Genomic DNA, 27,140 nt, shown 5'->3' on the forward strand with positions numbered 1-27,140 from the left:
TGAGGAGTGGCCTCACTGCTCCCTGCAGCTTCCTGAGGAAGGTTAAGAAGAAGGTGCTGAGCTCTTCTCCCTGGGATCAGTGATTATACATGTGGGAACAGGTCAAAGCTGCATCACAGAAGGTTTAGATGTGACATTAGGAAGCATTTCTTTACCACAAGGGTGATCAATCAGTGTAATAGCTTCCTAGGAGGTGGCTGATGCTCCAAGCATGTAAGTGTTTAAAAGTCATTTGGACCTTTAGGTCAGCCCTTGTGGCATGAGCGCTTCCTTACCCTTAAAGGGTTGGTCATGAGGCAGCTGAACCAAATGACCACTGGAGGACTTTTCCACCTGAAACAATCTATCCTATTCTTATTCCTTCATTCTCATTTCTGTAGCAGTACAGGCAGAGGGAAATCTCAATATTTCTTCCCAGCCCTGCACTAGCAAAAAGGATTGAATGGGCAATCATGCCCCAGCCTAGGCAGTGAATGTCTCTGTGTGGGAAGGAGGCATGTTCCATCTGATGGGTGCGAGAGCTGTGGATTATCTCAAACTAATTCAACTATTTAAAGAAATGGGGGGGGGGGGGGGAAGCCAACAAAAACAAGAAGAGTTTTTAAGTTTTCTGGGTTTATCCAGTTAATCTGGGTTTCCATAGAATTGCAAAATTCCACATATCTCTTCAGACATCAAACTCTTAGCCAAATGCAGGACATGCTTCCAAACTGGGTGACCTTTAGAAGTGTGCAATACCTGTTATTTCCCTAGAGATTTTTTTTTTTTTTTTTTTACTTCTTGTACTCATTTTTAGAAATGATTGACCCATTTCCCTTGGAGAAATGTAATAAAACATTTTATAACATTTGAGAACAACAGTACTTCATCACAGCGAGGGATCATCTCCAAAGTGTCTAACCACAAGTGTCCACAGGCAAGCACAGGAGCAGTACCCAGAAGCTGATTAACTATGAGACTGGTATTTGCCTGAAATGCCAGGATTTTTTCAGCTCCAAAAGCATTTCCAAAGACACATATTTACAGGAGGAAAAAGGATTATATTTCATTTTATTTTTCTGAATCGCTTTAAGAGGCAATGCTCACAGGCATTAACACAATGCAATTCTGTAGCCAGGCCCAGGCTAATGCATTCTTCAGTTTTGTTTAAAAGATCAAAACATCCCTTGCAGTCCCGCAAAGGCAAGGCCACAGAAAGGAGAAGCCAGAATATGAACCAGGCAGTCCCTGTTTCCTGAGACTTGAAAAATAAGGATTGGTACTGGTCACACATAAAAGGGGAGATGTGCAACACCCTGGGTTGTTTTCAAAATTATGATGCATATCAATGACAAGCATATTTTTTGGCCACAAAAAAATTGCTTTGCAGTGTTTCTTGGCCAGTGATGCATAAAAAGTGCTCTCATGCCTGGCCTGCACTTGTATTTCATGCAGGGAGAGCTGAGAAGTGCCAGCTCCTGATGCTGCAGCAAATCAGAGTGCCTTGTACAAACAAGAACCCTGGGGAAAACCAAGCCAAGAGAATACAGGAGTTCATTCCTGCTACAAACTTGGAGTGGCAAAGAAAGGCAGAGAGGAAGGCATGAGTGGTGCCTTGGAGGCACAAAAGCAGCAGGAGAGAACACAGGCAGAATGGCTATGGAGCCCTTGGCAAGGAGCCCTGCTCAGTGCTGCAGAGGAAGGCAGAAAATCCCCAGAGACTGAGATGACTTCACTCAAACATTACTTTCAGTGATGTCTGTTGAATCTAGACAAACATTTTAAGAATGTACCAAATTTAACATCATCCCTATTTTCCCTTTTCTAAATAAAAGATGTCATACTTTAAACAGACCACTAAGTACTTGAATAAACCTAGACTAGACATCTGAGCAATCAGAAAAAAGATTTGCAAATCAAAACTCAGCTACAATTAAACATCTGTTCCATATCAGCTTAATTCTGAGTTTTCTTAATTCAGGGTTAAAGACTGATCTTAATTGTACATTGAGCAAACATATTTTTACTTTGTATTAGCAAACTGTAAGTAACCACAGAGTCCGTGTCAACTCTGATATATTTCACTTGTTCATACGTGCATAAAATACGGTCAGTGCTGGCATCCTTTAAATGCCTTTTGTCATAAATATTTAATTAGACCACTGACTGAATGCAGTAAACAAACCAAATAGGATCTTAATTTGCTTCTAACTAGCAATCATTATGCACTTAGCACTTCTTTTTGTTTCTTTGAACTGTGATTTTCTGTTTGAAATATAAACTGTCTTAGTAGAGAAAACAGTCTTTACTGCAGATTCCAAATTCAGTGACAGAAATTCTTCACATCTACAAAACCACAGAATGAGAGGAAAAAAGCAAGTTTATTTCCTCCACTAAAGCAAGAAATAGTTCACAGTAACATACTAGTAATTTATACCTCCCACAGAGATCAATTATCAGTAAAGGAGTAGGTCAAAATTACATCATTTGCACTGTGTTAAAAAAATTAAAATTGCTCCTAAAAATTAAGTCTTAAATATTCCAACATTTAAGTTATTAAAAGCTGCCCATTCAAGCTATTAAAACTCAACTGCCATTGCATCTCAAATATTACACTATTGGATCATGAACCAAGGTTATTTTATCCTTGAATATGGTTCTGTCATTTCAGGCAAGCACAAATGTGCAGTCACAGTCTTTGGCAAATTCCACTCATTAGCTTTCATCCTCAGTACCTTGAGAACTGTCTGTGATAAACTTACAGGCTGTCATTCCTTCAGCTCTCTTTAAAGTAATGAAAGGTAACTGAAAGTTTTTTAACAGTTCACAGCCTGTGAAAGTGTTTTAAGTCATGCTCCTCCAGAACTATTCAACAATAGCTTCTTCCTCCTTCCATCTCTCCAGGCATTCACATATTACTCTGAAGATTCTGAGGCTAAGTAAGTGTTATCTTTAAGAGTTAAAATAATTTTAAGCTTATAATAATGAAAATAATTGCTCATGCTCTGAATGCACATATTGTGTACATGTAACTCATGCTTTAGTACAGTACTTGCATGCAATATTATTTTGTGATTTATTTCAGAAGAGTCCTTTAAAGTAACAAAGCACAGAAAATCAATCTATTTTATTAATATGGAAACTATGGACTTAAGGAACTAAAATATTAAAGGTAAAGGAATTTAATATAACATTATAATGGAGGATATTTTGCTACCTTATAAAACTTTACAGGTTCCAAAATAACAATATAAAGCAAGTTTGAAGAGTGGCTGGTATAAATCTTTATAACACTACTCCAACTCAAATTTTAAGTTCCCAGAGCAAGTAGCCAAGATGCACAGTAATTATTTACAGACCACATTTTATCAACTATGCAAGATTACAATCAGCATCTCTGCATTGGTGAACTGAATGCAATTCATTTCTGGGAAAGACCAAAAACCACAAAACACTACAGTGAGAATTTCAAACTACAAAGAACTGAAGAACAGGTTTCACCTAGCACAAGATTTAGCTCTCATATCATGAACTTCTCTAGGCAACAGAGAAGTACCTTAGGTGTTGCATCTATACTGGCATTCAGACAAGTATACTTGGAGAAGCTATACTCCAGAAAGGTTACAAACCAGGTCCTTCAAATCTTTAAAAGTAAAGAAAGTAGAAAGACAGATGAGAAGTAAAAATAAAAGAAACTGAAATATCTGTTCAAACAGTTCCACAGATAAAGTATTATTGACTTTAAGTTTAAACTGTCAAGTTCACATCACTCAGAAGATCTACTAGGGCAAAATAAAGAGTTCTCAGGGAAAAATTAAGAGTTCTCAGAGGTGATAAATTAAGTTTACAAAGTAACACCAAACAAGACAAATATCTGAGATTTGCTTTATAATGAAATCTAAAGATCAACCATGTCAGGCATGCCTGGGGCAATGGGAAAGACATGCAAAAACAAGCCAGAAGAAATAACTCCACTTTCAAATAATGCTAGGTGGCTTCAAAAAAAGAACTTAAAGTGATTATCAATACACAAAAACCCAAGTGGCAAAGAAACAAGAAAGGTTCAAATGTACCTGTACTCCTACATCAATATTTAATGACAAATTCTGAACTATGGAAGAACAGCATCAAATTACAGTCATTTGCAAATATGTTTTAATATCCCATTAAAAACATGCTAATTCACCAGGAATGAAATTTTTTCCCCCATAATTTCATGTATACTATCTCAACATCTTAAAGCTATATTCTTCCCAAATGAGCACCTCCCACCCATTTCTAATCTGTACCACTCACCACAGGAATTCACTTTCAGAACATTTTGTCACAGAAACCAGTTTTTGTTCACTCCGATATATTTCTCAATGCAACCTGTATGTTCACATAGACTTCTTTTTTCCAAGAGGTGCTTTAACTCAATACAGATTCCAAGAAAACACCTCCTTAGGCAGAAGTTAGATCAATTTCATATTAACTATTTGAATTGTAATAAATCCCTTTTTTATTGAACATAATAGATGCTAAGTTTGTGCATATACCCAATTCATCCAAAATAAACTGATCTACTTAAAGTTAGAACAAAATGCACATACATGAAAATTTTTGGCTATTATTATTAACTGGATTGCAATTTTTGCTGGTTTGTAATTTTTTTCTTAAATAGTACATATATATTCAATTTCTTATATATACTTGCTCCAAAAACTCCCATCTGAAGATTCCAGAGAACAATAAAAAAAGTTAACATGATATACAATTTCTTTATGCAAAACCTACTTCCATCTGTAACTTTTTCAGCTGACAATAATAATGTAGCATTAACCTCTTGCTTACAGGGGATCTTGCTGTACTGAGACAAGAAGATCCTTGAGAATATAAAGATTATTATTACAAAACCCAACCTGTGGTAGCCAGGACAGAAAACAAGTAAGTCAACAGACACAAATTTGTTTCAGCCACATTACAATTACAGGACTTCACCAATTCACTTAAATTCATCCCTCTGCCTACCTCAGCTTCATTCTACAGAACTTAAATGTTTCAGAATATAGCCGAATTCAATTTACAGCAAGTTATGATATCCACTTGCCACTTGGTAAATATGAAATTTCTAAAAATGTTTAGTGAAGCATGGAAAGCCTGGTTCAGAACAACCTTTACAGAGCTTTTGCTGCCTAGTCTAAGTCTCAGAGATGACACATTTTTAAAAAAGCTAATTCCAGATGAACTGTCATTAAACATCAACCTTAAGCAAAAACTGTAGCCGCCTCTTTTCTAATATAACTATTTTACATATTCTGTAACAGCTCACCAATACTTTCCTGAATTGAAATATCAATTTTTTAAGCTGGAAAAAAAATCTATTTCTGTAATCTTTGAGAAATTATTCTGATTTAATATGTACCAAATGTTGTTTTGCAAAATAAGAAACAAAATCAGCTTCAGTGTTAGAGGGGAATGGAAAGTGGGGGAGTGGGTGGTTGTGTATGTGTAAAAACTGAGTTTTGTACAAGACATTATATGAAACAATGTTTCCTTCTTTCCCCATTCAAAATTCAAAATCATGTTATAAAAAATTAAGTATGTTGAAATGTTTTAAATCACTGGAGCTGAAGAAACATAGCCACAAATCTGTCTAAAACAAAATTAAACTCACAAAGCAAAAGGGAATATAAGCAGGATAGAAATCTAACTATCACATGGACAGGAATTTAGACAGCAGTTTCTGGTCTACTGAAATGGCATTTCTTCCTAAGCACACAGACTATTGTCAGTGGATATTCTGTTCTCTCAGGAAAAATTATGAACAGGATGGATGGACAGAAAATAGAATGGAAATAAAGTTAAAAAACCTGTCAGAACTCTTCATCTAGCATCTTAATCTATACCTAAGAGTGCTTTTTAAAGTAAGGAAAAAATAGAAGGAATTTATGAGAGAGGTGTCAGACTAAACAACTGGCATGTATCACGGAATTCAATGAGCAGTAACAAAAGAGCTGCTATTTTAGAAGCTGTTAATAGGAAATGCTATGGTTATTATACCTGAACTTATCTGCCCTTCTAGACAGTATGAAGTCTTAAAGTGCAGGCTTGTAATTGTGCATGTGCAGAACAAGCCTATGAGTACTTAATTACTTAGGGATTTATCTTCCTTAAAAAAAACAAACAAACAAAAAAAAAACAACCAAAAAAAAACCCAAACAAACCCCCCCCACCAAAAAAAAAAAAGGCAACACCAAAAAGCTAAAGAAAAACAGGTACTTGGACAACCATGACAAATATGTGAGATTTTATGCAAGTGCTTTTTCCTACAAGCACAAATAAGTGACCACTAACCTAATATTGCTAAAAAAGCCATACAAAACTATGAATTTTCAGAACCTAAGATGGCATTAAAAAAAAAGTTTCTTGAGAATAGGAATGACATTTGCTTTTACAATCCTCCCAAAAAAATCCAAATAAGTTCCCCTAACTGCTGGCACATTTCCAATATGGTCAAGTTTGGCCTTGAAGGAACACCAGCCAGCTCACTGAGTACTGGTGGGTGTATTCTATAAGGTCCCATGGGACTTGTCCCTACATCTCAAATGTTCCCACATGTAGCCATAACCCTCCCTTTTTCCATTAGTTTCCAAATCACATCTTCAAGCTCTTGCCATTAACCTTTTACTGATTAGAACATACTCAAGCTGGAAGAATAAAGCTTTTCTGATTGAAACAGCTTATGTTCTAAGAATAATGCATCAACACTTATTTTTTAACAAACAAAGCATTACTATTAATTCAAGATTTTCTATTTAGATTCTAGTGAATCTAAGGTATACAATAGCTTAACTCAAGTATTAAGTCCTCATATTATGATTCATCACTGTTACTAGTTAATTGTATAATATTATATCTACTAATATGTCACAAAACTCTCAGTATTTAGTTACTGCTGCAAACCCTGATAAGTCTTGATCTGTGTGCTGAAACTGAAGCTACTGCATCATGGCTTTCTTTCCACTTATGCCTGTTCCCAGCTATTGCCTTATAGACAGTAGGAACGAACAACTGGCAAAATTTAACAGAGACTGAATTAATGAGATTTTGTTTTTGTATTTTGTTTTCTTTCACACTCCTTTTAGTTTATGTGAATACAATTTGATGCAGTTCTAAAAGAAAAAAAGGAATAGGATTGCAAGTCAAACAGAAAAACCTTCAATAGTGTATTAGCTCAGATTTTATTACCGATTATCATGAAGGTTTAGAATGGCTATTAGAAAAAGGTAAGATTCTACCAAAAGCCATTAAATAACAGTAATGAAAACAAGGTATTTTCACTTTTATTTTGCCATTAGCAAGTATATACTTTAAATATAAAGAAGCTGGTCTACAGTCCATAGTAAACTGGAAGAGGCATCAGGAATGTGAAAATCATGACAAGTGCCCCAAACTAAAACCTGATTTTCTTGAAAGTCAACCAAGATAAACTGGGCTTTGACTGCAAAAATTGATTCTTTGCTTTTTCATTAGTGTATCATTTCAGTAACTTTGTAAAAGCAGAAATAAATGAACATTTACCCAAACACTAAATATTGAAGGAAGACTAAAAAAAGAGCATCAGAAATCTACTAGGATATTTTGCAGAAAGCACAAACTGAAACGTCAGTTATCAGTTGATATAGCTTTCAAAGACTTTAAGTATTTTGATATGGTAGTAGAGCATAAAAAACTCTACATGTATTTAAGAATCTGAATTCATCCATAAAATTGCAGTCAGCACTGCTCACATCCTATAAATAATTCAAATGAACATAGAAAACAAATTGTTTCTTCACAACTTTTTTTCTCCTCTTTAATGACTTTTACTATTGTTCTTACAGGAAACTCTTATTGCAAATAATGAGAAAACTTATTTCTTGGCAAATGACTTAACTGGATCATGACAGGCTTAAAATAGTGCAGTTATAAATACAAAACGGCATATTCTTGGATCTGTGGTAAGCCACCATTTAACTCTCCTTTTAGGATGGGGTAAAAGCCCAGGAAGATAAAACTCACATAGACTTTAATTAAAACAGAAATACCACTCAGATTTAAACACCTTGATTTATGTGGAAATAAAGTTCCAAACCAACAACTACTCCAGGGTTACTACCCTGCAGTCAATTTTTGTGAAAATATGGAACTAGAAGAGAACTTTGAATAGAAATATTTGTTTTATAGCTGTAATGGAATTTTTATTTCTGGAGAAAATTTATTTTAAACTTTAAAGTTTAAAGAAGTTTAAATTTATCCCCAGTTGAGATAACTTTAAAAAAAAATAATGAACTCAACAAAACTTAATTATTAGCACATGTCCCACTACTTTCAGGAAAACCTTAATGTTTTAGAAAAACAATCAAGTTTGAGCTGTCAAATAATCAGCAGGTGTATTGCATTTTTAAGAATAAGCTGATATGGTTTTAAAGATAGAATTTTAAACTGAAACATTAACTTACTCCTAGCAATAGCATTTAACATTCAGTACAGTGAAAACAAGTTTTCTTTTCCCTACAGAAAAAGTTATTTATATAACAATGTGAAGCCTTACCTCTAGGTCACAGCTGTATTCTGTGCCATCCAGAAGCATCACTTTACACTGCACAGTTTTGATTTTCTTTGGAGACTTCTGAGGAATATTATCTATTTTAATTTCAGCTGTCTGCACTTCTTTTGTCTCCCTTTTTTCTTCTTGTTTTTCTTCTTTTTTCTCTGCAACTTCCTCTACTTCTGTTTCTTTACCATCTTCTTTGGAAGGCTATATAAAATACAGTTAAACTCAGAAAGGAGGATATTTTAAACTTGTTCATTCCTTTTATAAGCTACTAATAAATAAGTCAATAACCATTCATTAAAATTATGCACATACTGGAAAGATAATAACCAGCATAAATACTAAGGTCTTCTTTTAGGGACCAGATATTCTTGCTCTCAAACAAGAGAAGGTGCCTTTTTTCCCCTTTCCTTGAAATGAGGTTTGGAATTTTTTAATATGAGTTATTGGCTTTCTTCCAAAGAGAAACAAATTTTTTAAGAACTCCAGGAATTATACTAAACTAAACCCCAGTGTTTACGAAAGCCAAGTGATACAGAATCATAGAATGCTTGAGGTTGGAAGGGATCTCTTGAGATCTGGTCCAATGCCCCAAGGGCCACAGAGGGCAATTTGCCCAGGACCATATCCACTTGGGTTTTGGATATCTTCATAGGGGAAGACTCCACAATATCTCTAGTCAACCTGTTCGCTGCCTGACTCACCCCTTTACCACCCTAGGAGGCCTATCATCTGCACCAGCACCACCTGGCCATGTCCCTTCCCAAGGAAAGGTCCTATCACCATCAGAGTAAAAGATTTTCTTGCAATTTGAAATGCAGTTCCATGGGTTTAATTTGGGTCCCTTCCCTTAAGCCATCTAACTGCCTACCACTGAGAAGGGTCTGGCTACTCTGCATTCCTTCCATTCAGGTATTAATACGTACTGTTAAGGTTCCCCTTCCTCCTTCTCTTCCTCAGGCTGACCAGTGCCAACTGTCTCAGCCCCTCCTCATACAAAACATTCTCTATGTGCCTTCACCACTCTAGAATATGAATGTTAAGAACTGACATGCAACTTCACAAAAAGCAGGACTAGAACCTAGCTACTGGAATAGTTGTCATTTTTTTCCCCAGTATGACCTTAACAAAGCTTTACATTAATTAAATAATGCATTAATCAAGTTTCATTAAAATTACTCCAAAGTTTCTATGAGCCTTCCCACACATACCTGTATTTCAGCACTACTAATGGAGTGTTTTTCTCTGTCACCTGCTTTAGCATTCTGTCGGTTTTCAGTTGCTTCTTCCAAGCTCTTTCTTGGCTGAGCCACCCCCTCTAGTGCCTGGCTTTCACTTTCTTCAACTACTTGCTCTTCCCCTGTGGCCTTCTTCCTGGGCTCATCTTTGGGCTCTGCCAAGGTGTATGACTTTTGTTTCTTAAGCCAAGGGGGAAGGAAACGAGAAATACCCTTGCTTTCAGGTGAAGATTTTTCCTTCTTCTGGCTACTTGGACTACTTTGGTTAGTTGGTGCTGGAACAGAAGAATCTTGAGCTTCTCCAGAGGATGTTTCCCTGGACTTTTGATCTCCTGGAGTCTCTGATGCTTCTTCAGGCTTGTCCTTGGCTTTGTCTGGCCCCAGCTGCTCAGAATCCTTCTTTACTTCAGTCTCTGAACCAACTTCAGTTGTCATTATCACAACTGACACTAAAAGAAGCAACAATAAAAATAGTTTTAATATGCAGCATCACTACTTTTATTGACTAATTATTTGCAGTAATTTGTAGTAATTCATAAACTCTTGTAGATTATTAAACTTATTAGGGATAAAGAAATATTTCTTTTCGAATTTTGAGTTCACAAGTAAGACCAGTAAGCTAAAACTTAGTGCTCTGTAGATAAAAGATCTATGGGTTCTTTCTCCTTGGTAAAATTTCAAGTATGCTCACTGAAAGGCATTTGTTTTATTATAAAGTGCTCCTAATGTTATTGGTCAAGATTATTTCAGAAGTAACTTCAGTTCTCTTTCTACTGAGCTCCTCAGCAGACCCAGAAAATGAATTTTCAGAAGAGCAACCACCTTCTCTAGTAATAATGGTAGGTACAGCCCCCCTACTATTTGGTGATGCTTACCAACTTAGAATAAATTATTGGAAGTGACAGAGTAAGATTACCAAAGAACAGGACACAAGGAAGTTGAGCATGATAGTGAGTATAAAAAATGGAGAAATTATAAGCCAGTGATATTATTGAAATTGCTAATAATGCTGGGGAGCATACATTTTTAATTAAGCTAAGATTGGGTTTTAATAAGTTTATACCAATCAACACAAAATCATATACAACTCATACTCTCATCACTTCTGCTTACTCTTCCTTCAGTGAAATTGAAGATAAATCACAATACTGTAACAACAGGATATGCAATAACAACCTTTCAACATAACATTAATGGTATTTTTGCAAAAAAATATTAACTAGAATAAAAAAAGTTGTTATTTGTGTGGCATTGTACTGTGCTGTATTGCTTTAAAAGTGTAGTATAAGTACTTTTTTCCACTTTATTGAAGTGAGCCAACATACATAAGCATGCAAGGGTCCAACAAAAGTTTATAATGGCTAGATTTCATTATTCATCATGGATATTTACTTACAGTCTTCTGTAAACAATTAATTTTAAATTGATGGTCTGTTTCTCTGGCCTAGAGTTTCGCAATGAGTTACAACCACATTTATATTTTTATAACATGGGAACCCTCTCCATTATGATTATCTTCACTGCATGCCATTAGATGCAGGAGGCTCTTAGGTTCAGGACTCTTGCTGAACTCCACTGCTCTCACCCATGCCCAAAAAGGAGTCAAGAAGGTTATTGAGCTCAGGCTTGATGCAATTAACTTGCACAGCACTTTAAATTGCATTTGAAGCCAACTGAGAACTAGTTTAGACCACAAGACAGCAGCAACACTTTGCCTCCAGGTTTCCAAAGCACATCCATGGGCAGCCAGAACTAGTTAAACTAAACCAATCCTAATATGAAAGAAAGAAAAAAAGGAAGCTAACAGAGACCTAAATATACAGGAGAAGCCATTCTGGCCAAAGAGATGTGCAACACTGAGCCAAAGGAAACACCGTCTTGACAGTTACTAAGAAGCCGAGACATGGGAGCCTTGAACTGTCTACAGGCAAATTCACATTAAGCATCTTGAGACCAAAGCAGCTACAATGGTGTGTAGGGGTTTTTTTTTCTGTTCATCACTTAACACTTCACTGTCTAAAATCAAAGCATTCCCCAAGGGGGAATTAAATTAAAATTTAGTACTTTTACTGCTACACAAGAGACTTCTGAATACATGTCTAGCTTAAATATTACACTTATGTAGCCATTTCTACCACTTTTCATAAAACCCTCCAAGTTTCAATACTACTAATTAATACTATTTCAATACTATTAAAGATTGTGATAAAGTATTAAACATTATGTAAGTACTATTTATCTCAGGTCACAGGCCTCTGAAAGGCAGGTTTCTATTTCACTGTTGAGATGAAAGAACTTGCTATTTAAAGTATATATTAGTATGCAAGCTTTCAAGCTGCTATTCATCAAATTACATTTTGCTATCACCTTTGTATCTCACACAGAAATACTCCTGTTCTTTCCAAATTGTTGCTATCTTATTAACAGAATAATGTAAAAAACTTCATTATCAAAATGAAAAATTAGCACTATCTAGAAACCAAACTCAACTTTCCCTGAGAAAAATTGAAACTTCTGCTGATCAGAGAGTAACAATCTGCTTAATAAATTCATAAGTGAGGTTTCATAAGGAACAGAGATGGTGGTGATTTTTTTTCATATATCTCTAAGAAAGAACCAATTTTTTCTCAGAAAGTAGCTAAAAGGATTTTCTAATACTTGATATACAATCTTCAAAGAAGTTATAGGGAAGCCACTATATTTCCTTCACTTTTTTGTTTTATTTTTCAAAATATGCAGAAATGCATTAAATACATGTACAAACTAATAAAAAATCATTATATACCACTCTCAAAACTTATATCACAATTTGATTATAGTCAAAAAGGAGATATCACCAGAAAATTCCTTAGAAGTAAGCAAAATAAATCATCCTGTAAATGCATCTCTATGATATTGTTCTAACAATAAAAGAAACTGAAGATACCATGCTACACATTGTAACTGATTAAATTTAGACAGAATAGCAGTGGGTGGCACAAACTTGCTTAATGCAAAACAAGAAAGGTTTTGCATCTCCAAGTGTCCAGGTTTTCATAATCAAAGTTATAAAGAAAACTTATAACTTTATACTGCAGATGCAAGGGAAACTTGTTACATCCCCTGTCTGTCCATGTTCACTTAATGCCTTTACTTGATGCCCACAGCAGGAGGCATTTCTTTCATGAGCTCAATTTCCTATAAGCTTGTAACTTCAGTGCTTTTTGGGATGGGGAGGAGAGAGGTAGAGAAGAGGACTAGACAGGAGAACCCTACAAAAGGAAGCACACCTCTCTGCTGAGCCTGTATATTTCTTTATGCTCCCAGTAGTCTCTGAATTAACTGTGAAGAGGTGGATGAGTTAACCACACAAGGACACTGACCAAGAGTGTAAGTTATAGTCTTCCCAAAATACCTACCTTCTCTACCACATCAGCTTGATACATTTTTCTTTTCCAGAGTTGCATGTTGGTACAAGAATTAGCTATCCCTTGAGAAACAAAATTGGGTCTCACATTCCCTAGCTCAATGCTCTGTCAGATCCTCCAGTTTTGTAGCTCACAGAAAAAAACAGATAGGGAGGGGAAAAAACACTGGAGTTCTGTATTACTGCAGCTTGTAAAGTCTCTGATGTTACCTTCAGAACAGTCAAGCAATCAAGAAACCAGGTTTTCTGAAAGTAGCTTTTTCCTGATTCCTTCCTGCCCTGATAGGGAAGACCTCACATGATCTCACCCAGCTCTAGTGTAACAGCCAACAGTGTGCCAGAAAGCAAATGGAAACAAGCAGCAGACAGCATTTGTCTCAGAAGTGATATAATAAAAAAATTAATCAAATCATATTGCAAATTTAGAATTCTCAACTTCAACTGCATGTTTTGATTTCCTGTCTTCAACTCTCATTTATTCCTACTATGTACGTGAGCATACTGAATATTTTCGCCCCTATAATCTTTTGTAAGCTCTGTAACAACTGCAGCAGGATAGGGTTGATAGGGTTTTCCATATCTCACAGTTTTTGTATTGCAAGGTAACATTAAATCTGTTTCGTTTGGACTGAGAAAGGAGAATAACAGTGTTGCAGCAAGAGTAGACTAAGGAGAAGAAACCTTAGGGTGATGCTCAAATAAAGGCTTTCCAATGTCTGAACAGAGAAAAGAATAATCTTGGTAGATGTTGCAATTGACATTAAGCCCATGAACATTAAACCACAAGTGATAACAGCTGTATCTTTTGTAATCCTCCCGAAAACTTGGCTCATGCCAACTGAATGACTACCTAAACTGCAAGGATGAAAGTGAGGGTGGAATGGAAAAAAGTACTGCAAAAAACTTCACAATTTCTGTCAAGAAGCTGAGTTTATTAAAACCAATCCCATTTTTACAGGAAGCAGATGATCTACTCCATTTATAACTCCATCAGCTTCCCCAAGCAAGGGTGCTGACCAGGAAGCAACTGAAGACAACAGATATTCTCACTCCTCTCCATTCATCCCTTCCTCTCTCTTTTTATTGTACTGAGAAGGAACTTAGCACTGGCCCAAGTTCCCAGCTGAAAGCAAAAAAGAATGCTACATTCTTTCCTTACACTCCTTCCTCTCAGGTGTATAAATTGGTCAGCTAGTTGATACCTTTCTTCCACTTTCTAGCACAAATTCTTGATACGTAGTTTTCTGACCAAAAGGATTCCTGCCACCATCGATAAACTAGAAACAGAAGACATATCAAATATAAAATGAAGTTAAAAAAAAAAATAAAGCAAAAAAGAGAGGGAAAGAAAAAAAGTAGTGTACCTCAAAGATCACAGACAATATTAAAACCAGCTGCAATAAAATTAAGTTTTCTTTGATTATGCGTGTTTTAATTCACTGCTTCTGTTACAGTATTTTTTATTTATCAGCAAAGACAAACAAATCCAGATCCTTTTCCCATACATTTCTGGATCTCATGTTACTTATTTTCTGAATACATAGAAGTAGAAAATGCAGCCCTAAACTTGTTTCTTTTTTTTTCAGTTTGTCACTGAAATTCATAGCAAACTCAAGAAATAAAAACCACTTTGATAGTTTTATCTGCATCAGTCTACTAGGATTCACAGAGCAACCATCATGTCATAGAAGCAAAAAGAAAAAAATCAACCTACTTTTACAGAAATAAATTACAGCTCAGTGCACTAAAAGCCAATGTGTGTCTGTTCAAGTAAGGTAATTTTCTGGATCACCGTAGTATTAAAAAGGTATTTTTTAAATCACTATCTTCATCAGTATTCCAAATATTTATCTCACATGGACTACACACAAAAATATATCACACAATACTTCTAACATCTGAAAAAATATACATGAAAATCTGAAGCAAGGTTATGTGTATTTCAACTGCCTAAAACAAAGCAAAACTCTCCCAAATAAAATGGTTTATTTCTTGTCATATTATTGATCTGAAGCTCAGCAGAAGCCTGATCTGCATTTTACAGATGGTTAGGCCACATCATTCATGCTTGCTGCTTTCAACATGTAAGATTTGTTGATACAAAAGCTATAAAGAAGTAAAATCCTAGCTGGAGCAGTTATTTATATTTTAGAGTTTAAAAGACTCTGGTTTAAACAGTAGGTAATATCTGAAGAACTTGATACTACAACTGTATTTTTTCAAAAATATAAATCAGTTCTTTTTTGTACAGTAATTTATATTGCAAATTTGGCTGAAAGTAGTGACTAAACTTTATTTTAGATTTCTGCTAATTTTAAAACCTGTATTTTATCACTGGTATGTAAACAACAAAACTCATGGTATACCATGATTCTGTGTAGCATTGTTTTGCTGAAGGTGCCAATATAACCTGCACATATTCTATTAGCAGACAAAGCAAAAAGCAAATCTAATTTCTCATTTTAGTAATTATTTAAATAGATTACTAAAATTTAAAAGATGTGGAGTGCTCTGAACACCAAGGAATAAATTCTACTAAAGAATTAAATGCTAAATTTTGACATCCTTAAGAAAGCAAAAACATCTCTAAAGTTGGCTTAAGTCAATTTGCAACACTCACATCATACAGTCCCCAATTATATATTGTTCTGCAGTCAAATATCAACCCTAAACACCTCAGTTCTCTCTATGTATAAATACACAAGTGTTTATACATACACACATACTTTGAAAGCTGAATCTAATAAATTGAATTATATTAAGTTCATTCCTAAAACAAAAGAGATCATACAAAAGTCAAAGTTCAGCAAACTAGTGAGTATGATAAAAAAGATACAACAGAAAAAGCAGAGGAAATGGATTCATGTTTTATACATATGAAATCCATCCACCTATTTTTAAATGATTAATCAAAGACAATACCTAGCAACTGAATCCCAACCTAGGTATTTACACACACTGAACATGACAAGCACTGTTCCTGTCTGCTCCTTCCCTGATGATCACTGTGCACAAAAATCAAGGTTAACTGCAGGGTCTGAAGAGACAGACTGCAGACTCAGCTTTTTGTGAGTCTCTGCAGTAGCCACAGGGCAGAAGCTTGTCAGAGTCCATTGGTTTCCCAGACTGTGACAAGACCACCAGAGCTGGGGCCTGGACACATCTCCTGCTGTCACTGCACTTCACTGCAGGCTTAGAAGGTAACACATTGAAAAACAGACTACCAAGAACAATTCTGTGCCATATATACACAAAAAAAAAAAACCCAATTCCTTCTTTTAAAGCTTCACAGTTCATGGAGGAAGCTTAAGGAATAATTCAGGTGAGTAGACAACTAAATCTGTATTGATTCAGACTTTTGCCTTTGTAATAACATCTCCTAGTAACAGTTTTTGTCAATGTAAGCCCATGAAAAAACTGCCCTCATGATTCTGCTTCAGCTTCCTCCTAAACTGGGAGCTTATTCTCAGGGAGGTAAACAGGTGAGCAAACTGCCATTGCCAGTCTGTGTGTTGGTCAGCAGATGGTGCCATAATAGTTCTGAAAGTCAGTAGCACATTTCAGAGGCCAAACTTTAAAGTGCAATTATGAAAAGTGATGGAATGTTTTCATAGAAGTATTAGCATATTTTAATAAATATAACTTCAGAGCCAGACAATGAATCACAACTCGATGACAATATAAATCAGTTACACATGTACATGAACACGTGTGTGTCTAAATACATACACATTCACATAACATCTATGCTTATCTCCAAGAGTAGAAATGGCACACAGTGGTGTCCTCCCAAAGAACCCTATGCCTATCCAATCTAGTTTTCAGGGAATTACAGGCATGTCACAGTGGCTAGCAGCCCCTAAGCCAATAGAAACTATATTCATAAGAATCCTTTTATCTAGGTAATGAAGTCACTATTCAAAATAACAAGTGTTTTATTAGCCTTCATGTTTATATCAACGCCATCATACACTTGATGACTTGCAAACTTGTAATATTTCCCTCCCAAACACGTTCTTGTCCTTATTTAAACATTGAAGTTTCTAGAACTCATTTTTATACTGTGAGAAAATTATTACAGTTGCGTAACCATTCCTTCCAATGCACTGAACATAGAAAGCTCATCATAAAAACACTGGCAAGTTCCTACATAAGATGGTGAGAATTTATAAGGTAGCTCTGAAACAACAATGTAAGACAAATACCAGTGTAATTCTGAAGATTGCTGTGAAGACAAAAAAAAAAATCAAGGATATAGACAGTAAATTGAATGTGACAGAAAAATCGACTTCTGTCTGAAATCGCAAAGTGAGTACTCATAGTTTTGATAGAATATTTTCACAATAAAACTTTTATGCTGACAAATTTCTGTAAATCAGCTCTGGGTAAATCATCTCTACCCTCTGTAAACTCAAACTATATCCTGGAACATTACTATTTCCCAAAATCCTTTTTCCTGTTAAAGCAGCACAACACATACCTACTACTTATCACCCAAGTGCCACAGGCCATCTCCATTTTGCCTGGTGAATAACTTGGTTACTGAAATCCATATATAACTTTAAAGGTTTAGTTTTAATGGATAAGTCAGTTGAAGGAAAACTCCAGAAAGGAAAGATAATCCTACAAGACATGAAAGCCAGTGAGGATTCTTTAAAAGCTATTTTTGTTAAAATTTATCTCCTGACACTGTGCAGCAGTCTAAAAATGTGCAACAAACCTAAGAAAATAATGTTGGAAAGTGCTGTTTTCCAGACCAAATTAAATTCAGTGAAAACTGCATCATGTTTGTAGCAGCACTTACAGACCATGTAAAACTCAACCCCAAGGCCTTAAGAAAATCAGAACATAAATACTACACACGTAGCCAAGTTGCAATGCCCACATTGGAAACTGGGATCACATTTAAGTAAATGTACATCCAGCAGCTCTCTTTGTGCTATCTCTGCCATACACAGAGATAACAGAAATCTGTTCCTTCTGTATTTTCAATCTACAAATACACTGCTATAACAAGACAAAGAATAAGTCTCAAACAGAAAATTAATTTTGAACCAAGAAATTTGTCTTTGCCAGAGTACCTATGCACAAATATAATCTGTTTATCAAGATAGCTTTGTGCTCTTCACCAGCACTGAAAAAAGTGTTGTAATCTGATAAGAATCTCCAACAGTCATTTTGAAAAGCTGTATTGAACAAGTGACCCCACCCAGGCCCTGACACTGCTAGAGAAGGACATACTCAAGTGGAAAAATGGGATTTAGTTCCAAATTCATTCCAGCAGACAGAAAATGAACATGGGTCAAGAGACATCTCCGTTTTCCTGTTATCTGTCCAACAAACTAAGATCAACACAGATTCTGAGAAAAATCTCTGCCCTACTTTTAAAATCAACTCTGCAAGTTTACAGTGGGTTTTGGCTGTTCACATTAAACCCTGATGATACCCATAATTTCATAGATTAAAACCAGCAGTGACTGTTTGTTCCAAGCAGTGCTGTCGCTCCAATCTCCATTCCTATCCTTCCATTCTATCCTGCCTTGCCAAATGGCTGGTTCTATGAGAGTCACACAATTTCACTGAAGCAAAGGCAAACATTTACATTTTTCCAATTTTTAATAAAGAAGCTCTAAGGCGTGAGGGCAGACAGTAACAACCCCATTTGGGTTCTGTAAATTATTTGTATTGCTCTGATTCAGAGCTGATTGATTTGTAGATGCCACAAAAAAATTCCATTTCCAACTATCATTCTTTCTATTTATAATGTATTGGTAAGATTAAAAACAAGTTCTTTTTATACTGACAACATTATGTTCACTCTTGCATGCAGTATGCTTACAAGGCACTTACAATAACAGTTAATCAAAACACTTGCCAACTTGGTGAAAAATAATGTACTAGTACCTGAGAATTTTTTGTACTGCAAACTGGAAGGCCTCAACGTAATAAAGTTCCTGAATGGTGGAATTCCAGATGCACATCTTTGTTTTTAAAAGTATCTATTTCCTCTTCAGTGGAAGTCATTTAGAGAATTATTACCTCTCACATGTTCAGGAAGTGTACAACAGCATGCAAAAAGAGAAATCTCTGCAGTACCAGAATTCAATGTCAGGGGAAAAAAAGAGAAGCTATGTCTATGCTTTCAGTAGAGAGAGAGAGACCAGTACACACACATTTAAAAGTAATTTTCATAAGCAGATTCAGCCATTACATTTTTTTTTCACAAGCACATCAAGGCTGAATGTCATACAGATGCGGATGTTACTGAGATCACATACAAAATGCCTGCTAGCTTTTTATTTCAGCTCATCCAACTTAGGAACCACAAAACACTAAGCCAAAACACAACTGACAAATGCATTAAGACAGTTTGCCCTGGCATGTACAAGACCAGAGTTCAATCGACAAATGTTTACAAAGCTTTAGGGTCTAAACATAACCACAAAAGTGACTTCTTTGGCAGCAACATCCGTTCTATATTTCCATTTTAAAGGTCATTTCATTTTTGCTATTGCCACATATAAGCACCACAGAGGGCACAGTTCTCTTAGGCAAGCCACTTGAACAATACTGGTAGATGCTTGTCATTACTGAGGGAAACAGATTTGGAAAAAGTGACAATAAAATTATAAAGCTTTTTAGGCAGATTACAGGAGAATCAGCTCCTGCCACTATTCTTTTTTTAGTGTCTGTTTTTCTGAACCAGGATTCAAGTCATAATACTGATATTGATGCTGCCACACTTTCTACCAATAATAAAATCAATTCCAAATACTTGATTAAATGACATCCCTGGCAATTAATCTTAAGCTTAGTCCAAATTCCAAGTAAGTGCAATGTCTTGAGGTATGTGGTTAAGTATTTTTTGACTTCTGGAAAGTTGCAGTTGTGTCTTTGCTGGGTAAGTTGTTACCAGTATGTGAATCATCTGTTGAAGAACCTGTGGAGAGCTTAATGCACATGCAAGTAAGCATAGCCAGGTTATTAACTGTATAACATAATTTTTAAAAATCCCAAAACAAACCAAAGACAGCTACCACAAAAAGTACAATAGTTAAAATCAGGATAATTCTCACCTCCTGCTACAATGAATAAAAGCTATCCAATATTCCCTGACTGTTCCACATTCCCCAAACCACAGCAGCTAGGCACCTGAAAGGTTGTGTTTCGGTATTTTAGTTTTTGTTTGCAGCTAGCACAAGCAAACTGTGTCTTTCATGTGCTACTGGAAGAGAAGTGTTCCCTTGAAAAAGCAGAACCAATTTACCGAGTGTTTCCCACCTACTCAAATAATTATAATACAGGTCACATGATATATGTAAAGCACAACACAGCGAACTATTTCCTACATACTTTTGTTTACTGAATATATAAGTACTGAAACTCAAGATAACACTGCTCTTCTATAAACTATGCATCTATTGCTCCTGTGGGAGTTAGCTCTGCCAATCCCAAGCAACAAAAAGCAGTGGAGATGCCTCTTAGCTGAGCAAATAAAACTGGCAGCCAAAACTTCATCACTCCCATGGGCTCTTCTGAATGCTGGTATTTGATTAGAAAAGTGAAAACATGAGCAACTTTCTAAAAGTTTCCTACTTTTCATGGCAGTGGCTTCACAACTAGCAACACTGCAACCACTGCAACATCTCTGGGTGAGACAATGTGAAAGAAGCCTAGTTCATGTCTGAATCTAGAGGTCAGAAAGAAATTTAATGTATAAAAAAGGCAAAAAAACAATGCTAATAATGCTGGTTTTGTGCCTAGACTTCCACACTTAACATGCTTATTAGTCATCTAAGTGCTTTGGCTGTTTTGTGCTTTTTGGAAGGACATTCCCAGCATGAAAGATTGTAATATAAAACAGATAACAGGATATGCATGAAAGCCCCAAGGGAGTAACTATTTAAACAAAGTTTTCTTTGGAGAGTTAGGGAATGACAATAGATAAGAATGATTTAAAAGAATAATTCATCTGTGAACCCCAAGAACAAGGTGGGGAGGAGTATTTAGAACTGTCCTGCAGAAAAGGAAAAAAGAATGTTGTCCTGTCAAACCACAAATTTAATTACACTCCCATATAAACATACATCACAAACTGCAAACTACCAAAGCAACCTCACCCATTGCAGAAAAGCTTTTTAATGACCACATACAAATGGGGATGTGTCACAGTAAGCTTCCAGGCCAAGCAGAGGCTTTATTCTGCCTTCTTAGGCTGTACTTTCAGTTCCCATTCTGTACATGAAGAGAAGTTTCAGAGTTTTGAAACAGTCCTAGGCAAACACAGCTTTAAGATGACAGTAATTTATCATCTTACAATTTTATTATACCAAACACATACAGAATGATACTAGGAACTCTGCACTGAAAAGACTGAGTGACACTCCCAATTTGCATTGGCTTAGTGGTTTCTTGCTTCCTTTTGGCTTATGTGCTGACTGAAGAAATGGTTGAAAGCATATTTACCCAGATGATCTCTATGGGTATGCTTCTCATGCACTGAATGTTAAATCCAAAATCATGCTTGAGCTCACAGTCATTGATTTCCTTTGTCCTATCTAGAGTTTAAGAATCTAAAGTACTTTGAAATATAAAGCAATGACAAAATTAAAATTGGTGAAGCGTAGAGACAAAATTTAATTCAAGTTTTTTTTTACCATGGCATACTGTTTAACAACTGGGGGTTTTTGCAAGACCATACTCCTGGAAGCAGGAGAAAGCATGTGTGTGGAAGCAATAGAGAGCATGCATCAACTGAAAGGACAAGAGTCACAGTCCTGTGACTCTTTAAAATGACATGTTCTTTCACAGATCAGGAGAATTTGATTATTTCCTCAAAGTGAGATGTCAGAGATCAAGAACTGGAGCTCTTGTCTGGATGAAGTCTGAGGCATGCTATTTTCAGAATTTTGCCAAAACATAAGAACATCAACAAAATTGTGTGAAAAACTCTAGAACTTAGAAAATGTGTGTCTCTGGCTGGGAGAAATACATCCATGTGACAGACTTGAGTTTTGGGAGAGAATATGAATACCATGCAAATTAACATTTAATAAATTCACTAAAAAGTGGATACAAAAACTCTCTAAAAGGGAAGGATTGATGCTATAGCTCTCAACTCTTTCTTGCTCTCTTTCTTTTATAAAGACAGAACTTGGAAAAAGCAAGCTAGAAATGAAACTAAATAGACACCACTGGACAGAAAGTCAGGAGTGGAAAAAAAAAATGGGGTGACGGAGGGAAGGAAAAAACAGGAAACAGACGCTGAAGACAAAACAGGAAAGAAGGTCGTGATTTGTCTAATAGCCAAAAAGCTGCAGTGAGGCCAGAAAGGGGGCAGGGTGGGAAGACACCAGAATTCCGGCACAGGCTATGTTATATCACAGATGCTGCTGGTCAGCCCACAAGATCTCCAAGCTTTGGTCCTTCAAGTGCTAGGCCGTAGGAGACCCAGCATGTATCTACACCTCACTTTTAAGGCTCTTCCAGAGTAGCTTCCTCACTTTTTTACATCAATTTTGTGACAAGTCTCAAGATTTGTTCCTCTGTTGCAAGATTTAAAAAAGAATATGCCTTCCTTTGCACTTGTAATTATTTAGTGTATTTATTTTTAAGCAGCAAATGCTTGCTTTGGATTACCTAATGAACTAAATGAAAAGTTGTACTTCCTGGAAAATTGTGTTACTGTATCTCTAAATCCATAAAATGACAGTATTTTGATTAGTTCACTTCTGTTTTTCTGGCTTATCTACACATCCTTAAGTTCCATTCAACATCAACATCAGAGGCACACTGCCTCAACAATTCAACTACATCTTTGGCTCACCAGTTCCTTCTTTCTGGTTTAAAAACAGATTAGGAATTATATCTCATTTACTTTCTGTTGAAGATCTCCAAGACCAAACACCTGTGTAAAACATCCATCTGAAGATGAGCTAAACGCCTTACAGCGGCTATAAAATTGACCCATCTAAAGAAATATTTCTGATTTTAGTAAAAAGTTTTTAGAAACAGACAAACTTGAGCAGTATGAGGAGAAAGTGATACACAAGGCATGCTCACTATGACAGTAGTTGAACTAAACCAAAAATAGTTCTCAAGGCCTCTGTTCTCAAACACTGACATCAAGTACTTCTAATTGTTCCATTTAAGGAGCCAAAATTATAGCCTTTCAATTATTTTCAGTTGAAACCCTGAGGTCACTTCTCTACTAAAACATAAGGGTGATAGTCCACAGGGGAAGCTTAGTTTTCTCTAGACAAAAGCAATCTTGGTAAATTCACAGAGCAGAGAAAAAGTGGAGACAAGTCTTTTTGACCTGTTTACATCATGAGGTCATCTAAACATGCTCAAAAATTGCATGACATGTACAGAGAATGGTTTATGAGGGAGTTATGAAATTAGCTTTTTCACTTTTAAAATTATAAACAAGAACAGAAGTATCCCCAGCTTAATTTCTACTGAAAACTATCACACAAGCTAAAAGTTTATGCACATCAAGAGACAACATTTTCATGTTGAATATTCCAAGCTAATTCCTGCTGTATGACATCACTGAAAATCTGAAGTGCAGTTCAAGTCTGGAGGAAAAAGACAATATTAACTATACAGTACAATTCGACAGAATTAAATCTCACCACATTTATGTACAAAAGGAACCAAATGCTCATCAGGTAAAGAATTCTGTGTGGGCAGATTCTTCCTATGATGTACTGCTGTCATCACATAATTCCTGGTAACTTCATTAATCACCATGACCACATTTGCACAGAAACAATTCAATACTTGAAGCAAAATGAATATGCAATCTTCTTTCCACATAGAGTAACTGAAGCATTTCTCATGACAATTAAAACAGTGTTTCATTGTCTTCTTTAACAAAGGAGAATGAATTTTAGACTGTGAAAGTCTACAGAATACACTAACACTTGAGATAAAAATTTTAAATACTAAATTTACTGGAAAAGGGAAACAGAGAATGGAACTGAAGGCATTGCTTTTATGATATACAGGTAAGTAACACAGCACATTTGGTGTGACTTCCAAGTAAGAATTTCAAATTTTTAAAGAAAAAAATATATTTTGCCCAACAAAGATTATGTGAAATATACAAAATATTGTACTATACATCACATAAAATGGAAAGTATGCTAAACTACCCAAAAATGTTTCAACAAAATTATTTATATAATTCTTATTCTAAAAATGTATTATCACCTTATGTTACTCAACACTAAAATGAACATTTAAGTCTTTTAAATATATTTGTGGTCATACAATCAAGAGATATTTAGACAAAAACAGTAAAGAAAGAACTATGTTGGGGCACATGGTTCCATAATCCTGTAATAGGAAACAGATCCCCTAAAATTCCCAAGACATGGCAATAAGGCTGTTTTCAGATATGATATGTGGGCTTCACCATTAGTAATATGCTAAAATTCTTCTTTCTTCATATTATTTCATGTATAAGAATCTCTTTCATCCTATTTTCTTCTCCCTCCCCTCTAGTAACTTCACTTAACCTTACTTGCTATTTTTAGAATCTTCCTGATTATCCACTCTTAATTCCATCACCATTGCTAGAAAGCCAGGGTGCCAAACTGTATCAAGAGCCTGGCTTACACCCAGACAGTTTGTGCCTCACCTGAACAAAAATAATATAAACAATATAATATCCAAGTTGGATTTTTCTTTCAAATCTTATCCACAGAAGAATAAGTAAAATAAGCTGTTCACAAAATTATGTGTATCTCCTTATTTGCCAACTGATCAAAACAAAAAAAATTCAAATGTAGTACTTTAAAGCCATTTAAGAAATGACAAATTAAGCCACAGGCAAATACATAATATGAATGAAACAGCTTCAGAAATAAGAATGCTTTCTGCAGCTAATTTTTTAATGAGAACTTTACTACAGTCTAGTATTAGGATTTTCTTTCTGTCCAAAGCAACTGGAAACCATTTCAGCCAACATATCACAAAGATGTCCTCAGAAGCTGAAGAGATTGTTTTATTTCTTCTAAGCAACACAATGTATGTTCCAGTGAGCATTTTCAACATCCCAAATAACTGGGGAAGTGACAGAAATACTCTTTAAACAAAGTGGTAATAACATCTGAGAATGTTATAAATTACCAGATTTTCCTGTTCACATCTCTTAAAGTACCTTGTTCTGAAAACCATGGATTATGTTCTTGATGTGTGGCCTATGCAGACCTTCGTGTTCCCTAACTGAAGGGTTTACAGATATCAGAAATGAACACCAAACTTCCTTTCATATGGAATCTCTTCCAGAACAGCTCCTGAGTAATGGAGATGAAAGTGGCAGACCTAAATAGTTCTGATTCTGCCTGACAAAAACCGCAAGGCAAAGCCTGTGCAGAAGAAAAGGATTGCATGCTCTGTTGACGTTGTCAGCGACCTCCTCTAAACTGTCATGGCTGGGATGAATAGCCTAAGTCACCAATCCATTTTACGACTGCTCAATCTGAGCCAGGGTTTAAGCGCATGCTGTGCTACACAGCCTACATTAATCTCAGTACACATTAAGGCACACAGAGAGCTGCAATCTGCCCAACAGACAAATAGCCCTCATCTTCATGCTGAAGGAGTACAATGCTTATTTAAGAAGTAAATTTTCCAGTTCAAAGAATAAATATAAAATATTATCAAAAAATATATATTCTTCATTGTTCAACTTGGAGCAGGTTTTACTGCTTGCAGACCTCCTGCAGAGGTGGTAGAAACATCACAGTCTTTTTCTTCTCTCAATTTTGACCATGACACTACTTTGAGAATTGGCTCTAACTAATCCGTAGTAATCCTTTGGTATATAAAAATAAATATATCCTTGAGTAAATGAAAATAAACCCAGCAGGAACAAAAATCAATTATCAAAAAAAACCCCTGTAAGACAGAAAGATGCCATTTGTCTTTTCATTACTGCCTAGCATTATGGCCCTGATGAAAAAGAAAGAATACTGAAGTTTCTTGGAAGCTGTGCAATATTTCTTCTACTTAGTGTTTAATCCCTCCAGGAAACACAGCAAGAATAAAAGGAATGCAAACAAATTTTAAGAAGCTCTGTTACAGCAAGTTTCTCTTCTTCTAGCTCTGAGCACTTTGAGAATGATCCAAGAGAAGTTTTTAACATTTAAAAGCTAAATTAATATTAAAAACCTAACATTTATAGGCTGTTTTGTAAATAAATTTGTATTCCTGTGTTTTAAAACCTCTTTTAGGCTGTTTTAATTACAGATGCTCAAACAGATCTGACAACTAGTTTGAAAACGTTAAAATCTTCAAGTTCATTAATGAAGTGACTGCAGGATTCCATAAAGCCACTTTCTAAAGATGTTTCCAGTTTTTATTAAAGGCATCAGTGAATCCCTTTTAAAGCATTCAGTTTAATCTTTCATAAATAGAGTTTTCTTCTAAAGAGAGTAACATGGAATCCTGAGTTCTGCATATGGCAAAGCAACAAAACCCTCAAGGTTAGATGCTAACTTTTAGGTACATTCTAAATAGAGCTAGAACTGACCACATACTGAAAAAGAGAAGTTGTATTTCTCTAACAACTAGAACAGGTATCCCACTGTGTTACATATCCTACTACTCTTCAATCAGTTGCCTTGTAGCCCATATTCATTGACCAAGTCCATCAATAAGGGGGTGAAAAACCTTTTATATCAAAAGGTCAGCACAGTCTGCAGAAGGGTATTATTTCTGAGGATTTCTAAACACACAGGTTGTACTGATTTGATGACAAAACTATTTTAAAGAATACATCCTCTGATTTTAATTGGTTAGCAGTCCTTACTGTTCTGTCAAACTATGTGCATATGCCTGGACATAAGTATTTTCAGGATTTTTCTCCAAAAGCCTCTAGTTCTTTTTGTTCAATAGTTATTAAAATGGATTTTTTTTCAGCAGTAAT

At 35.6% G+C, this 27,140-nt stretch overlaps 1 protein-coding gene across 34 annotated transcripts in view; it reads right to left on the reverse strand.

Moving 5' to 3' along the window:
* The window catches only part of EPB41L2 (erythrocyte membrane protein band 4.1 like 2), a 111,244-nt gene that overhangs the window by 53,658 nt on the left and 30,446 nt on the right, over window positions 1-27,140 (reverse strand). For all 34 annotated transcript variants that reach the window (XM_085575175.1, XM_085575148.1, XM_085575173.1 and 31 more), the window contains 2 exons: window positions 9,769-10,244; window positions 8,555-8,761 (listed from right to left, as the gene is read on the reverse strand). In XM_085575175.1, the coding sequence (XP_085431301.1) occupies window positions 8,555-8,761; window positions 9,769-10,230 (669 nt within the window). In that variant the 5' untranslated portion in view covers window positions 10,231-10,244. The remainder of the gene's footprint in view (window positions 1-8,554; window positions 8,762-9,768; window positions 10,245-27,140) is intronic.

The sequence above is a fragment of the Lonchura striata genome, chromosome 3 (assembly GCF_050655825.1).
Source record: "Lonchura striata isolate lonStrDom1 chromosome 3, ASM5065582v1, whole genome shotgun sequence".
NCBI lineage: Eukaryota > Metazoa > Chordata > Aves > Passeriformes > Estrildidae > Lonchura > Lonchura striata.